The sequence below is a fragment of the Mustela lutreola genome, chromosome 5 (genome assembly GCF_030435805.1).
Source record: "Mustela lutreola isolate mMusLut2 chromosome 5, mMusLut2.pri, whole genome shotgun sequence".
In the NCBI taxonomy this organism is placed as follows: Eukaryota; Metazoa; Chordata; class Mammalia; order Carnivora; family Mustelidae; genus Mustela; species Mustela lutreola.
The window spans coordinates 84,417,252-84,434,885 of record NC_081294.1 but is presented as its reverse complement, the minus strand read 5'-3'; the positions used below and the strand labels follow the sequence as shown (position 1 = coordinate 84,434,885).

Genomic DNA, 17,634 nt, shown 5'->3' with positions numbered 1-17,634 from the left:
GAGATCCCTGCTTATTGCCCGAGAAGCACTGAGGGCAATCTGTAATGAACACAGTAACTTGCATATCTGGTTCCTTGTTCATTGTCTGTCTCTTCAACTAAACCATGAGCTCTACGAGGACAAAAAACCAGGTTTTTATTCTTCAAAGCTCTGTGCAAGAACTATGTGCCTGGCCCACAAACAAGGGACCAAACTTGAAAGAATGAAGCTTAAGCTTTGTACTGAAATGTGTGTGGGGGGGTAAGGTAAAATTTAATTTGGACCAAGTCGCGGGTTGCATATTAATGAAACCCTGAACCTTATAGAAATTATTGGAAGCACAGTGCAGGCTAGTTAAATGTCAATCTACAAATGAACCGTTCTCTGCCTTTTTCACGTGGGTTTTCATAGGTGGGTGGTCTCAGTTGAGAAGCGCATTCACAAAACTCCTTTTTGAAACTGCCCGATGCCTAATACGAAGAAGGCAGATTCTCCTGTGTTCGCAATGTGTTATTCATGCTCATTCATTATTTGGTAGCTCAGGAGCAGGTGCTGGGTAGAACTTATCAACCTAATACCCTCATTACTGCTCCACCGTTTTGTTTTTGAGGCTCAAGTGGCCCTTCTGCTGTGGGAGGTAGAAAAATAGAATGTTTGCCAGGCTTATGATCTACTGAAGAGAAGATTGACCAAAACAAAAAGAAAGGGCATTTTCTTAACCACTCCACAGAAAATGATGGCCTGAAACCACATTCTGGATCCCACTGCAACAACAGATATTATCAGTACACTGCAAAGAAGGAAGCCGACATCAAGTGGAACGTATAAGGCATAAGTAATCAGTTAATCTACCATTTTTTGGACCTTTAGTTTTCTCATATTGGACATGCTGCTTTGGGATATGGAAAAAGATTCAACTTCCCTTATAGATGTTTCAGAGCAAAACAAAACACCTTGGACCAGAGAGATGTTATAAAAAGCCACAGATATTTGAAATATCTTGCCAGATCTGAAACACCAAAGACAGTCTCTGGACAACATGGTTTACCATATACTAAAGCCAAAGGATTTAACTTCTTAAATATTCTCATAGGTTACCCTAATTTTACAGGCAATTTTAACAAGCTGTTTTTTTTTTTTTTTTAAAATTCGGTCTCCCATCCCATAATATATTCAAAGCAGCCTATCAAGAGTGAGGACAGACGCTGTTCTGAGTAGCACCTGCTACATGTGAAGATTGAAGTTTTAGCAGCTAAGCAAACTGTACAAGCATACTATGTTAGTTTGTTAGGGTTGCTGTAACAAAGTACTACCAACTAAGGAGCTTGCAGAACCCCAGAAACATGTTTATCTCCCAGTTCTGGAGAGTACATGTCAAAATCTTTCAGCAGGGCCATGCTCCCTCTGAAACCTGTATGTGAGAGCCCTTTCTTTCTTCTCCCTAGCTCCTGTGGGTTTGCTGGAAGTCTTGGGCCTTCCTTGGCTTCTAGACCCACCACTCCAGTCCTCCATCTTGACGTGGTGTCTCCCTGTGGCTTTCACGTAGTCCTCTCTCTGTGCCCAAATATCCTCTTTTGATAAGAACACCAGTTACATTGGACTAGGGCCACGTAATGAACCACTTATACTTGATTACCTCTGTGAAGACTCTATTTCTTAATAAGGTCACCTCCTGAGAGACTTGGATTTAGGATTTCAACATATCTTTTTGGGAGAGATGCAATTTAGCCCATAGCCCATACCAATTAAAAATATGTATCTAAACCAATGTTTGCTGCTTTTGGATAAACAGCAGTAAATAGCTCATCTGATCTTGAGGGTACCTATTATTTTTGTATGAGTGAAAATAAGGGAGGCTATATTAAGAGCAGACATAGGCTATCTTTGAATCAGATAATCCTACTTTTGAATCTGGCCTTAGTACACTATGATATTAGTAAAATTATTCAACCCTGTCATGGTACCGTTGACTCTCAAATTAGGCAGTACATACAAAATGTTTATTATCATGGTAGCCACTGGCATTTTCCCAATAAATAATAGCTCTTCTTAAGTCATTAAGAAGATGATATATGTGGTTCATAGCATAAATTAAATGGTTAAAAAATGTTGGTGAACAGAAAGGAAGAGGCACCTCTAGGAATTAGAAAAACATGTCTCCAGATGACTCACTCCCACAGGCTTCAGAAAGCTGGGTGGTGTCACTGAGTGGGCAAGTTCATTCATCTGTCACTCAATAATTGCTGACTGTAATGATCAGCTGCAGAAAGATCTCGTTTTCCCCTATGCATTATCATCTCAGGAAAATGAAGTGTGACTTTCAAGACAGTATGGTGTGTGTGAATCAGACAAAAAGGTGAAATGTCAACCAGGAGAGCTCTGCCTGTAACAAACTAAAGACCTTGGTTGAAACAGATACTTTTGATCTGCAACTGGATAGTAAATAAGACCTTAACTGGCCAGTGTGCTAACAGCTGTTTATCACATCTCACCCTCACACGCTCTTTAGACAGTACAGTTTGTTTTGCTTTAAGATTTTTTTCATGAGAGAGAGAAAGAGCAAGTGCACAAGTAGGGGGAGTGAAAGGTAGAGGAGGAAGTGTGACTCAATCCCAGGACCCTGAGATCGTGACCTGAGCCAAAGGCAGACACTCAACCAACTGAGCCACCCAGGTGTCACATATAGTACATTTTGGTTATACAGCCTTCTTGGGGAGAAATGGGTATGTGGTAGAGAGCAAAGAAACAATGAGCTCATACATGAAGAGCATCCTACCGGAGCTAAGAGGAAATCATCCTAGACTCTTAGGTATGAAAGAACCATTCCTGATGATTTAGTCTAGCCTCCTTGGCAGGGAAGTTTGTGGCTATGTTTAAGGTCATAGAGGAAATAGGATGTCAGAATCTGGTGTAGTACAACTTTCTTAGAGGAAGTATGGGGGACAGATTGATGGTGACCCCAATGATTCCCACTTCCTGGTGTTCATGCTTTGTATCATCCCCGGCCACTGAGTATGGGTTGATTGTATGGCTTGATTCCAACCAATATTATGTAACAAAGTTGAAGAGATGTCACTACTGTGATTGTGTTCTATTAGGTAATGGATATTCAAGGATATATACTCTGCCTTTCTAGTATACTCACTCTAGAGTTTTGCTCTCTTCACTGAATTTGAGAATACAAGCTAACACGTGTCCTGCAGCCACAAAGAAATTAATTCTGCCAACATCCTGACCAGACTTGAAGTTGACCCTTGCCCAGGCCAGCCTGCAGAAGAGAACCCAGTTGTGGCCAACATCTAAGATGTGCCTAGACTCCTAATCTGAAGAAACCATGAGATAATCAATATATGTTTTTTTAAGTCACTTTGTGGTCATATCTTACATAGCTTAAACAACTAATACACCATGGAGGAAAGACAAAGCAGAGCTCTATATGCTGTGGGTACACAGTAGGAATGTGTAGAATAAATTTTAAAAGTTGCTTAAGACAGACTCACCCACAGTACCCTTTACCTGCTACATTCACCCAAGGATCACAAGTCTGGACTGTCCTTGTTCATTTGTTCAGTCACTGATTTATTCAGCAACCATGCTGGATTAAATTATATGCTGGGATTAAGAACACAAGTAAGGTGGTCGCCACCCGTAAGGGCTTCAGTTTGGGAGGGAGAGACAGCACTTGATAAAAAATCTTGTGATCTAGGGGCTACAGATTAGAAGCAGTAATATAACCATTGTGAAGATGCAAATGAGTGTGTGTGTGCGTGTTGGCGTGTGTGTAATGGGATATGCAAAAAACCACCTATTTTATTTCTACTATGTGCCACAGGATATAGATACTGAAATGTTTCCTTGGCTCCCTTTCATGCTGTGATATCCTTAACTCTGGATGAAGGGCACATGTCTCTCCTTGTCCCCACTGGAGTCAGCACCAAGAACACTGTCTAGCAACAAGGTGCTCACCAATCAGTTTTTGAATGAATATTTATGGTAGAGCCATTATCCCTAAAATTTTTCTTCACCATTGAAATGCTGACTTCTGGAAGAATGATAGCTTCTACTTACAAGTAGCTACTTCAGTCCAAGAGCAAATGTGGGAAAACTAGTTCCTATGTGTTTCTTCCTGAAGGCTCCAAGATGAACCCAAGTATCAGTAATCATTCCCTGTGATGATAGCCAAGAAGACAAAGATGATGAATGAAAATACCATCCTGTCTATATTTTGGGCGATCATACATTTTCTTTTATTCCTCCTTCAATACATTCCAGAAACAGCTGGAGATGAAATATTTGCAACTCTCTACTGTATCGCAGTTATCTCTACAAATTGCCTAATTAGAGTTTCATCTCATTCCTGTAGGATTTGGAAAGCAGGAATATATATATATATATATATATATATATATATATATATATATAATATATAATATATTATATATATAATATATTATATAATATATATATTTATATATATATAATAATATATATATAAATATATATATAAGATTTGATGAGAGTGGGGTAATTCTTAGAGGAAAAAATGATCAAACATTCCTTCACAAATGGTATTTTGATCCAGGATGACTTACTCTTTTACTGTCGTGTACAATTGGCCTCATTAGCGTGAATTTATAACTGAGGCTTCTTTAACATCTGACCAGGGAGTGAATATAAATTTATCTTTGGGCCCTAATCATTACTTTCTATCACATTAGTCACTAGAGAGATTGTGGCAATCAACAATTCAAATATCACTATCCCCACAGGAAGGATTGTAACAGGTTTCATGTTCCCTGTTTTCTTCATAAAAGCAAATAATTACTGTGTCTACATTTTAAAATCCTTACTCACCAAGTTAATGTCAGTTAAGGGGGAAGTAATGAGCTAGAAGCTGGCCATCATTTGGAAACTGACACTGATTTTCAAGCTGTCCTCATAGAAAAATATTTGACATCTTGCTAATAAGAAAAGTGTCCAATTACGGAATTCAAAATTAATGGTTATGGCATGGACCGTCTTCACCTGGGCAGCCAGACTGCACGTCTGCAAGCAGCGGCCATGTCTCACCTTGTCCCACGTCCCCCTCAGAGCCACAACCATGCCGAGCACCAGCAGTGTAGAGAGTGGCGGAGATGTCTGCATGTCCTTCAGGGAGGGCTCACCTGCTTGTTAGCCATGCAAACTTGGGCAGCTACCTCATCTTTCTATACCAGTTTCCTAGGCTGTAAAATGGGGACAATGACACCCTCAGCCTCCTTGTTGTGAGCAGATTAAATGAGATAAATCACAAGTGCTCACCAGAGCCCCTGGTCCCCAGGAATCCCTCAGTAAATGGCAGCCTACCACTGCTACTGCTCCACACGGGTTTGCTGACAGAGAGGGATGATTTTGAAACTTCTGCCGTGTCCAGAGACAAAATGCTGCTTTGAGTCTGAAATTAGGAAGTCATATATTTTTATATATGCAGATGGTCTTTCCTTGTCTTAGGAAGCTATTGAATTTCATAGACTCTGTTTTCTTTGTTCACACTGTAATAACTCAGAACTCGGGATGGGTCTTATAATCCAATTTTTCTGAGTAGCAGAAAGATTTTGTTTTGTTATCCTAGATGCTATCAAATCTAGCATGAATTTTGGGGATTTTTTTGAAGAAAAATTTTTTCTTTTTGAGAGGGAGAATAGGAAACAGAGGAGAAGGGAGAGGGAATCTTAAACAGGCCACACGCTAAGCGTGGATGTGGGGCTTGATCTCATAACCCTGAGATCATGACCTGAGCTGAAACCAAGAGTTAGGCACCCATCTGATTAAGCCACCCAGGTTCCCCCTGCAGAAAGATTTTAAAAAGAGAATGAAACTATTCAAAAGCCTTCTCTTCTTTGCCGTTGCTTTTCATGCTTTTAACTCTGCCCGGCAAGCTGGAGCCTCAGAGTGCCATCATTATTATCCTTTTAACACCTCAGACAAAGGAACACAGCTTGTTTTATTGCATCCCTGTGTTTTGAGCCACTTGACACCTTCTCAATTTGATATTCGGTACTCTGGAGGCAGAAAGCCATGGTTATCAGAGTCCTGTCCCAATTAACATGTTTACTTGGCCTCTACTGTCTTGAAAAGCCTTAATGATGTTGATACGTGTCCTGATTTTCTCCAGAACATTTATGGGTTTGCTTGTTGCCCAAGCATAATTATTAATAGTGAATCCTTTCATTCTCAGGAGTAGCCTGGTTTGCATGATAACTCATATGATTATTCCCCGTGAAGACCAAGGCAGGTCTGAAAGTCTTGGCTTTCATGTTTTGTATTCTAATTTTGTCTTCATTATTTATAAAACTGGCTTTTAGTCAATCATTTGTGTGGTTCTGGCAGTGCTCATTCCCTCATATTTTTACTACATGCTGGTTATACAGTGAAAAGCCAAACACACAAGGCCCTAACTCATGAGGTTTACACTGTAGTAGAGCAGCAGATAATAAGCAGATAATAATAATAACATGTCACAGCTCCTGAGGACAGGTACAAAGGGCTGCAGTGCTCTACCAGAAGGAACACATGTGGGGCACTTGGGTGGCTCAGTCAGTTCAGTGTCTGCCTTGAGCTCAGGTCACAGTACCAGTACCAGGTCCTGGGATCGAGTCCCGCATCAGGCTCCTTGCTTAGTGGGGAGTCTGCTTCTGCTTCTCCCTCTGCCTCTGTCTGCGGCTCCACCTGCTTGTGCTCTCTCTCTCTCTGTCTCAAATAAATAGGTAAAGTCTTTAACACATACACACACACACAAAAACACATAAAGTGCAGTGGGGCCTTACAGGCAACTGAAATACACTGCATTATTTTATGACCCAAGAAGATGTGCTCTCATTTTCACACCATGCTCAGAATGTCACTGAGTTTGCCTCACACTCATTTGCCGTGGTTAGGAGACACTTTAGTACAAAGAGGCTCTTCTGAGAATGGGCATGTAGTAATGATTGTGAGTGTGTAAAGGCCAAGGGGCAGAAAGTTAACCCCTGGTCTCCTATCTAAGTGGCAGAATGATGATGAGAGCAACAGAGAGCAATGGAAGACGTGAAGGGCAGCAAACTCCTTAGGGGAAAAATTATGTTGACTTCTCTGAGTTTTTTTCCCCTCCTGAATTCCTTTTGGAATACATTTCTAAGCATAAGGAAGAGAATATTAAGCCCAGAGAGAAAAGGCTGGGGACCAGATTCAAATAGGGGAAGAAGAAAGTTGAAAGGTACTTGTCGCCATGCAGACTTCTCATGGTACCTGCCTCTTTTTTGAGATCCAGAGTGTCAGCAACCCAAGAAGACTGTGGGTGGGCAATTTGGGGTTCGCTGAGTGAGCATGAGTACCTTGAGAGGGACATCACAGACTACCAATAGGAAAGTTTCTCCTTTGAAAGAACCATGGGGACCAGAAAGTCAGTACGGGAGAAAGACTGCTTGGGAACAGGGTTCCCAGTTACTGACAAAACACCAGGTGTGTTCATTTACTTCCAAGATCCTATATAATTAACCTGTCTTCTTTCTGTTCATCTGTTGCCTGAAGACTGTATTTCCAATACAAATAAGTCTTCCAAAAGACAGGAAATTAAACAATGAGCATATAAGTATTTGGGATTAAGGACACACACACACACACACACACACACACACACACACGGATTGTTCCATAGTGTCTGCACAAAGAATCTATAAATTATGATGCTACATCTTCACTCACAGGCTCTGTACTAATCTAGATAAATTTTAGGCAAAAGTCAACCTAGTGGTTGGCAAATAGTTTATTTGGCCAAATTTTTACTACACTGTAAAGACATAAACATACTTAAAATCCTAGCAAATTCTTCAAAGATTAGAAACAAGACAGTGGCAGACTCAAATGTGTTGATTTTTTCACTTAATGATGTGTACTTAATGCCTATATTTCATATGTGTCATGAATTCGAGTTGGTGTAGTAGTTATGACTTTGGGTTCAGAGAGACCTAGGTTTATTGACTTTACTGAATCGGTTCTAGGACTTTTTGGTGGAGTCTTTAGGATTTTTCTATAGCATCATGTCATCCAGAAATATTGGAAGTTTTACTTCTTCCTTACCAATCTGGATGCCTTTTATTTCTTTTTGTTGTCTGCTTGGTGTGGCTAGGACTCCCGGTACTATGAAATAGATTGAGCTAGAGAATATAATGCTAAGTGAAATAAGTCCATTAGAGAAAGACAAATACCATATGATTGCTCTCATACATTGAATTTAAGATACAAAACAACAAGCAAAGGGAAAGAAAGAGAGAGAGAGAGAAACCAAGACACAGACTCTTAACTATAGAAAATAAATGGTTACACAGAGGGAGGCTGGTGGGGGGGAATGGGTGAAATAGGTGAGGAGGGCACTTATCTAATGAGCACTGAATAATGTACAGAATTGTTGAATCACTTTATTGTACACCTGAAACTAATATAAGACTGTATGTTAACTGGACTGAAATTAAAATCAGAAACTTAATAATAAATTCTCATAAATACCCCAGATAATAATTTAATATCTCCAAATCATGGTTTTCTCATACTTAATATGGTCTGACTATACCTGCTCTGATCACTTATCCCACGTTATTATAGAGATTGACATACTATATAGGAAATCAATATTTAAATTACCAATATCTTTACATCACACAAATTCTACTCTTGAAACCAATACTATATCATATGTTAACTGATAAGAATTGAAATAAAAACCTAAGAAAAAAACCCTACCAGTATCTTTAAAAACAAAATAAAAGATTTTATTTCTTTATTTGAGAATGAGTGAGAGGGAGAGGGGGGGAAATGTGAAACAGACACCACGCTGAGTGGAGAGCCTGACACAGGGCTCGATCCCACACCCCAAAATCATAACCTGAGCTGAAATCATGAGTCAACTGACTGAGCCACCCAGGCTCCCCACCTACCAATATCTTTTTTTTTTTTCCACCTACCAATATCTTTACAAATAAAAGTATTATCTTTTTTTGGTCTATTGTCTGTTAGGGTTTATAGCTACTGTGTTATATCTCTGTCTTCATTTAGCGTGGATTCCACAAGGGAAGGAGACACATTCTTGTATGTTACCTTCTCTTTCGCTAGTGCCAATACTCATTGATCCTGGTATTATTGCTTACTAACTGTGACTTTGAGCAAATTAAGTTCAGTGTGCTCATGTTCTTTTTTTAATCCTCAAAAGAGGGACAATAAGACTACCTTAAGGGACTTTTGCATGTGTCAGTGAGAATTACCTGTCATGTTCAACAAGAACTTGTTCAATGTACCAGGTTGTGGATTCTTTCCTGTACATTCCATGCAAGGCTGCCCCCTCAGACTTAACTGACCTGTGGATGATACGCTGGCTTTGCAGGTAGTCCAAGGCCATGGCCAGCTCACAGATAAAGAGTTTCACGGTGTCTTCCTGGAAACGGACATTCTGCTGCAGGTGGTAACGCAGGTCCCCACCCAGCAGGAGGTCCACTACCATGAACATATCCTCCTCATCTTGGAAGGAGTACCTGGAATAGAATTAGAAATGAAAGTGTATTAAATACATTTGCACACTAGAGAGTCCCAGAGGTAAATGATACCTCATAGATCAGAACAGAGTGTTCTTGAGCGAAGAGTTCAAGCTTTGGGAGCAGATGGTCTATCCCTAGGTCTATGACCCTACACCTTCAGTTTCCACATGTGTGAAGGGGAATAATAAGAATATCTACCACATTTGATCATAGTAAAGAACAGATATTACATTTAGTGTCTTGCCTGACATATAGTAAGCACTCAATAACTATTAGCTTACAAAGCTATAAAGCTTAGTTACTAAAGAAAACCACACCTATCCCTTGCCATTAACAATCATATCCTAACCACACCATTGCTGGAGGTCCATAAAATATAAATTACGAGGCGTCCTTGAACCATTCTCATTCTCATTTTCCACACGATCAACTTCATTGCCCAGCAACTTTAAAACAAATCATGTACCACGTTAATGATAAGATAAACATATAAAAGGGCAATAAAAATAGTGCATAGTACAAGGAAGTAATTTACTTCGGGATAGGGAGGAAGGGATAGCTTCTCAGCAGAAGTGAGACCTATGTTACATTTTGAAGGATGGTGACAATAACCACAAAATGAAGTTAGTGTCACCGATGTCTCCATTGAGCCACTTCTCTGGGGCAGGTGCTGAAGCCCTCTACAAATTGCACTCCCGGAGACCCTCAAAATGTTGCTCTTAAGCTCCCACTTTAGAAATAAAGAAATCAAAGCCTTTGACACAAAGTCAAACACCTAATACATGGTAGAGCCAAAGAGTTCTCCAGGTCCAAAAGTAGGATTTGATAAAGGAAAATAGCCAGCACTGAGCACAGAAATGGCAAAGAACACAGTGTGAGTGGAGAAAGGAAACTAGTTTGGGTTTGCTCTAACAATAGGTATGATGGGGAAGCATGGGCCAGAGAGGAACACAGTACAGATCCTCGGACAGGTGCCTGTTCACAAGTCTGTAGGCGTTGGGGTGACATTGAAGAGTTTTAAGCAGGATGTACAATCAAGCATGGACTTCACGCTTGAGGGAGCACAAAGCGGAGAGATGGGAAGAGGAAATGAGACCCAGGACAGCAGAACTGGACTCTGCTGTTTGCAAAGAGCCTCTCATAAAAAATGCATTGCTGCTGCTATGATTTATTTTGTTTCCTTTAAAGTAAAGACAGGATTTCTAGGCACAGTATTGCTCTTGGAATCCGCACTGTTTTGACATGTTTCTTTTGACATAATGTCACTGGGATCACATCTTAAACTTTTATTTGAATCAAAGAAGTAAGTGTTCTCAAGCAGTGCCCAGGGATGAAAACTAATTCCTGGTGACAAATTCTTTGCTCAGGAAAGAAATGGAGAACATCAATGACCGAAGAACGATATTTAGTATTTTTGCTTCTCTATAACAATCATTGTGCTAAAGGAGAAGGTGGGCATTTGCAAGGGAAAGAAACAAGAGAAATTCAATGAAGCATTAATCTCAGGCAGTAACATTCTGATGAAGACTACCAATCCCCGATGTTTACTTGTCCAATGAATACAATTTTGTTTACCACTGAAGATTGATTCACATAAAAGATGACAGATATTAAACACTTGGGGGAGTTTAGACAGAAACGCAGGAAGCGCTTTTTAAAATTCTGACAATGAATACATTTTTAGTATTGTCTTCTGGAAATGACATTCTTCACCTCAGTGTGATAACTGGCTGGTCATCTGTGCCATGGTTTTAATGGGTACCAGAAAAAAGGCCTGGACTCAGGCTATTTGGTTCACAGTCTTTCCTACTGCACTACTGTGCGTTATATTTGTTGTGTTTTATAGGGCTTTTGGTAAGCCACAATGTGCTAATAAGCATGTAATCATCTCTGGGACCTGTTGTACCTTCAGTTGCTTTCAACAATGAAACAGAAATGATCCCTCATGGGATGTGGTGATATGGGTGAGGTTTGGGTATCCAAAAAAGAAGAGATGCCAAGGAAAACAGCCTCTGCAGACCAAGCTAGCATACAGGACAGCTGCTGACTGCATTTAGCTCCCATTGCTGGCAGGTCACGGTCAGAAACCTGGTGACATACCAGAAGACTTCTCTCCCATCTCCGCTGAACTCTAAGGATGGGCAGTGGTATTATTAAATTCATCCTGATGAACAACCTTTTTAATGAGACTCGAGTGAAGCTATTTTTATTCTAAGAACGGACAGATAAAGGTGTCAGTCATAGGCAAGTTAAAAACAGTGTTCTACCATGCAAGGGATTATTAATCAAAGAAAGATGTAGCCCAGGCAAGAGACAACATGCTTCCCTTGTCCAGCATTGAATATAAATTTATTTAATCATGGAGCTAGGTTTGGCTTTTAAGAATCTTTCTCCTTCAGCACATCAGATCTGAAGCCCCTTATACAGATCTTAAAAACTCTCAGAGAAAGGGAAGATGGGTATTTGATTATACAGAACCATATCCAGTAAAATATGTGGGCATAATATAGTTTGGTGATGACTAGAATACGCAAGATCATACCATAGTCTGATTATTTATTGATAAAAGAGTAAGAGCTTCCTTATACCTTGTTGATTTATCACAGAGACTCACTGTTGCATTTCCATGACTTTTCTTTCTTAGCTGACAGCTCCAAAAATACTAAGTCTGGTCCCACTGTATATGAAATGCACTGCAGTGTTCTCAGTAGGATGAGATAATCAACAAAAGACTACCACATACTCCACCCTGTTCCACCATGTTTGACCCAGACCATGGCAGTAGCTACTCATAGCTTTCTCTGGATAATCTTGGACCTCTCTAGTCCTTTCTACACATCATAGTTATTTTTTTGTTTGTTTATTTGACAGACACAGATCACAAGCAGGCAGAGAGGCAGGCAGAGAGAGAGAGAGGAGGGGAAGCAGGCTCCCTGCTGAGCAGAGCCAGATGTGGGGCTCAATCCCAGGACCCTGGGGCCATGACCTGAGCCAAAAGCAGAGGTTTTAACCCACTGAGCCACCCAAGCTCTCCCATAGTTATATTTTTACACCATGAGCTTTATATCACCCAGCCACATAAAATCCTTTTACCTCTTTCCATGGCGTATAGGATCCTGTATGGTCTGTCTCTGTTTACTCTTCCAGACTTAACTTTAGATCTCTTCCTTCCATCCCTCATCTAGTAATTGATGCTCTCTCAAGCCTTAGAAGACTGCAGTGTAGCATGGCCCGTGCCTATGCTCATGATGCTGTCCCCTATCAGGTTCTTTTCATCTTTCACCCTTAGCCCAAGTGACACTTGTCAGAGAGACATTTCTAACACTCCATATTAAATCAGGTCACCTTGGTACATATAATACCTTAGCGTAAATTGAAAATATTTTTCTTGTGTGCTTTTGGCTTAACTGTCTTTATTCCCACTATGCTACCAGTATGCATGCCTGCTTTTACTTATCTTTCGCTCTTGAGTACACTGCCTAAAATGTAGCCTCTACAAGTAGCTACAGAAAATAATAATAACAAATTAATAAATGAACTAAAGAAAGGAAAAGGTTAAAGCCCAAGCTTTGGGTATATGTGCTATACATACATTCCTTGGGTTTCATTCTTTTTTTTTTTTTTTTTTAAGAACAACCAGATCTATTTTTTTAATTTAAATTCAATTAATTGACATATATTATATTATGGATGTCAGAAGTAGAGGTCAGTGATTCATCGGTCTTATATAATACCCAATGCTCATTACATCACATGCCCTCCTTAATGCTCATCACCCTGTTACCCTGTGACCTCACTTCCCCCGCCTCAAGCAGCCCTGCTTGTTTCCTATAGTCAAGAGTCTCTCACGGTTTGTTTCCCTCTCTGATTTCATCTTTTTTTAATTGACATACAGTATTATTTGTCCTGGGGGTGCAGGTCTGTGAATCATCAGTCTTACACAATTCACGGCACCTACCATAGCACATACCCTCCCCAATGTTCATAACCCAGCCACCCTATCCCTCCCCTCCTACCCCTCCAGCAACCCTAGGTTTGTTTCCTGAGATTAAGCATCTCCTATGGTTTGTATCCCTCCCCAGTCCCGTCTTGTTTCATCTTTTTCCCTCCCTACTCACTGTGACCCCGTGCCCCGCCTCTGAAATTCCTCCTGTCAGAGAGATCATATGATAATTGTCTTTCTTTAATTGACTTCTTTCACTCAGCATACTACCCTCTAGTTCCATCCATGTCTTTGCAAATGGCAAGATTTTGGTTTTTGATGGCTGCATAGTATTACATTGTATATAATGGAATATATACAGTGATATATATTATATATAATATATACAATGATACACACACAATGATATATACATATATACAATGATACCACATCTTCTTTATCCATTCATCTGTTGATGGACATCTAGGCTCTTTCTATAGTTTCACTATCGTGGACATTGCTGCTATAAACATTTGGGTGCACATGCCCCTTCAGGTCATTATATTTGTATCTTTAGGGTAAATACCCAGTAGTAAGATTGCTAGGTTGTAGGGTAGCTCTATTTTCAACTTTCTGAGAAACCCTGTTTCTGAGAAACTCTGTTTACCAGAGTGGCTGCACCAGCTTGTATTACCATTAACAGCGTAGGAGGGTTCCCCTTTTTCTGCATCCTCGCCAACATCTGTTGTTTCCTGACTTGTTAATTTTAGCCATTCTGACTAGTGTGAGGTGGTATCTCATTGTGGTTTTGATTTGTATTTCCCTGATACTGAGTGATGTGGAGCACTTTTTCATGTGTTTGTTGGCCTTTTGGATGTCTTCTTTGCAGAAATGTCTGTTCATGTCTTCTGCCCATTTCTTGATTGGATTATTTATTCTTTGGGTGTTGAGCTTGATAAGTTCTTTATAGATTTTGGATACTAGCCCTTTATCTGATAAGAAAATTGCAAACATTTTCTCCCATTCAGTCAATTGTCTTTTGGTTTTGTTGACTGTTTCCTTTGTTAAGTAAAAGCTCTTAATCTTGATAAAGTCCCAATAGTTTATTTTTGCCCTTGCTTCCCTTGTCTTTGGTGATGTTTCTAGGAAGAAGTTGCTGCAGTAGAGGTTGAAGGGTTTGCTGCCCAGCATTCTCCTCAAGGATTTTGATGGATTCTTGTCTCACATTGAGGTCTTTCATCCATTTTGAGTCTATTTTTGTGTGTGGTATAAGGAAATGGTCCGGTTTCATTCTTCTGCATGTGGCTGTCCAATTTTCCCAACAACATTTGTTGAAGAGACTATCTTTTTTCCACTGGACATTCTTTCCTGTTTTTCATCAAAGAGTAGTTGACCATAGAGTTGATGGTCTACTTCTGGGCTCTCTATTCTGTTCCATTGATCTACGTGTCTGTTTTTGTGCCAGTACCATACTGTCTTGATATTTACAGCTTTGTAATTCCAGATGTTTTACATCTGGAATTGTGACACTGCCAACTTTGGTTTTCTTTTTCAACATTCCTCTGGCTATTTGGTGTCTTTTCTGGTTCCATATAAATTTTAGGATTATTTGTTCCATTTCTTTGAAAAAAATTGATGGTATTTTGATAGGGATTGCATTAAATGTATAGATTGCCTTAGGTAGGATAGACATTTTCACAATATTTGTTCCTCCACTCCTTGAGCATGAATATTTTTCCCTTTCTTTGTGTCTTCCTCAATTTCTTTCATGAGTACTTTATAGTTTTCTGAGTACAGATTCTTTGCTTCTTTGGTTAGGTTTATTCCTCGGTATCTTATGGTTTTGGGTGCAGTTGTAAATGGGATTGACTCTTTAATTTCTCTTTCTTCTGTCTTGCTGTTGATGTATAGAAATGCAGCTGATTTCTGTGCCTTAATTTTATATCCAGACATTTTGCTGAATTCCTGCATATACTCTAGCAGTTTGGGGGTGGAGTCTTTTGGGTTTTCCACATAAAGTATCATATCATCTGCAAAGAGTGAGAGTTTGACTTCTTCTTTGCCAATTCAGATGCCTTTTATTTCTTTTGTTGTCTGATTGCTGAGACTAGGACTTCTAGTACTGTACTGAAAAGCAGTGCTGACAGTGGACAGCCCTGCTGTGTTCCTGAACTTAGGGGAAAAGCTCTCAGTTTTTCCCCATTGAGAATGATATTTGCTGTAGGTTTTTCATAGATGGCTTTGATGATATTGAGGTATGTGCCATCTATCCCTACACTGTGAAGACTTTTGATCAAGAAAGGATGCTGCACTTTGTGAAGTGCTTTTTCAGCATCTATTGAGATTATCATATGGTTCTTGTTCTTTCCTTTATTAATGTATTGTATCACATTGATTGATTTGTGGATGTTGAGCTGATCTTGTAGCCCAGGAATAAGCCCCACTTAATTGTGGTGAATAATCTTTTTAATGTACTATTGGATCCTATTGGATAGTATTTTGATGAGAATTTTTGCATCCATATTCATCAAGGATATTGGTCTATAATTCTCCTTTTTGATGGGGTCTTTGGTTGTGGAATCAAGGTAATGCTGGCCTCATAAAATTAGTTTAGGTTTTCCTTCCATTTCTGTTTTTTAGAACAGTTTCAGGAGAATAGATATTAATTCTTTAAATGTTTGGTAGAATTCCTCTGGGAAGCTGTCTGGCCCCAGGCTCTTGTTGTGAGATTTTTGATGACAGCTTCAATCTCCTTACTGGTTATGGGTCTTCTCTCATTTTCTATTTCTTCCTGGTTCAGTTTTGGTACTTTATACATCTCTAGGAATGCATTCATTTCTTCCAGATTGTCAAATTTGCTGGTGTATAGTTGCTCATAATATGTTCTTATAAGTGTTTGTATTTCTTCAGTGTTGGTTGTGATCTCTCCTCTTTCATTCATGATTTTATTTATTTGGGCCCTTTCTCTTTTCTTTTTGATAATCCAGCCAGGGGTTTATCAATCTTATTCATTCTTTCAATGAACCAACTCCTAGTTTTGTTGATTTGTTCTACTATTCTTTTGGTTTCTATTTCATTGATTTTTGCTCTGATCTTTATTATTTCTCCTCTCCTGCTAGGTTTAGGCTTTATTTGCTGTTCTTTCTCCAGCTCCTTTAGGTGTATGGTTAGGTTGTTTTCTTGAGAAAGGCTTGTATTGCTATATACTTTCCTCTCAGGACCGCCTTTGCTGTTTCCTAAAGATTTTGAACAGTTGTGTTTTCATTTTCATTTGTTTCCATGAATTTTAAAAAATTCTTCTTTAAATTTCCTGATTGATCCATTCATTCTTTAGTAAGATACTCTTTAGCCTCCATGTATTTGAGTTCTTTCCTACTTTCCTCTTGTGATTGAGTTCTAGTTTCAAAGCACTGTGGCCTGAAAATATGCAGGGAATGATCTCAGTCTTTTGGTACTAGTAGGGACCTCAATTGTGACCCAGGAGGTGATCTATTCTGGGGAATGTTCCATGTGGACTAGAGAAGAATGTGTTTTCTGTTGCTTTGGGATGGAATGTTCCAAATATATCTGTGATATCCATCTGGTCCAAGTGTCATTTAAAGCATTTATTTCCTTGTTGTCCTTTTGCTTAGATGATCTGTCCATTTCAGTGAGGGGGTGGATGTTAAAGTCCTCTACTATTATTGTATATTATTGTTGAGTTTTTTTGATTTTGTTATTAATTTGTTAATTTTTTTATTTGTTAATTTGTTAATTAACTTGTTAATAATTGGTTTATGTAATTGGCTGCTCCTATGTTAGGGGCATAGATATTTAAATTGTTAGATCTTCTTGTTGGACAGACCCTCTAAGTATGATATAATGTCCTTCCTCATCTCCTATAGTCTTTGGCTTAAAATCTAATTTATCTGATATAAGGATTGCCACTCTAGCTTTCTTTTAATGTCCATTAGCTTTCTTTTGATGTCCATCAAAACCAAAATCAAAATGGTTTTCCACCCCCTCACTTTAAATCTGGAGGTGTCCCTGGGTCTAAAATGAGTTTTCTGCAGGCAGCATATCGATGGGCCTTGTTTTTTTAATCCATTTTTATATCTGTGTCTTTTGATTTGGGCATTTAGTCCATTTACATTCAGGGTAACTACTGAAAGATAGGAATTTAGTGCCATCCTATTGCCTATAAGG

The 17,634-nt window shown here is 39.3% G+C and overlaps 1 protein-coding gene across 3 annotated transcripts in view; it reads right to left on the bottom strand.

The window, feature by feature from the left end:
- Positions 1–17,634, bottom strand: part of STK32A (serine/threonine kinase 32A) — a 135,412-nt gene that overhangs the window by 52,718 nt on the left and 65,060 nt on the right. For all 3 annotated transcript variants that reach the window (XM_059174975.1, XM_059174974.1, XM_059174976.1), the window contains one exon: positions 9,348–9,521. In XM_059174975.1, the coding sequence (XP_059030958.1) occupies positions 9,348–9,521 (174 nt within the window). The remainder of the gene's footprint in view (positions 1–9,347; positions 9,522–17,634) is intronic.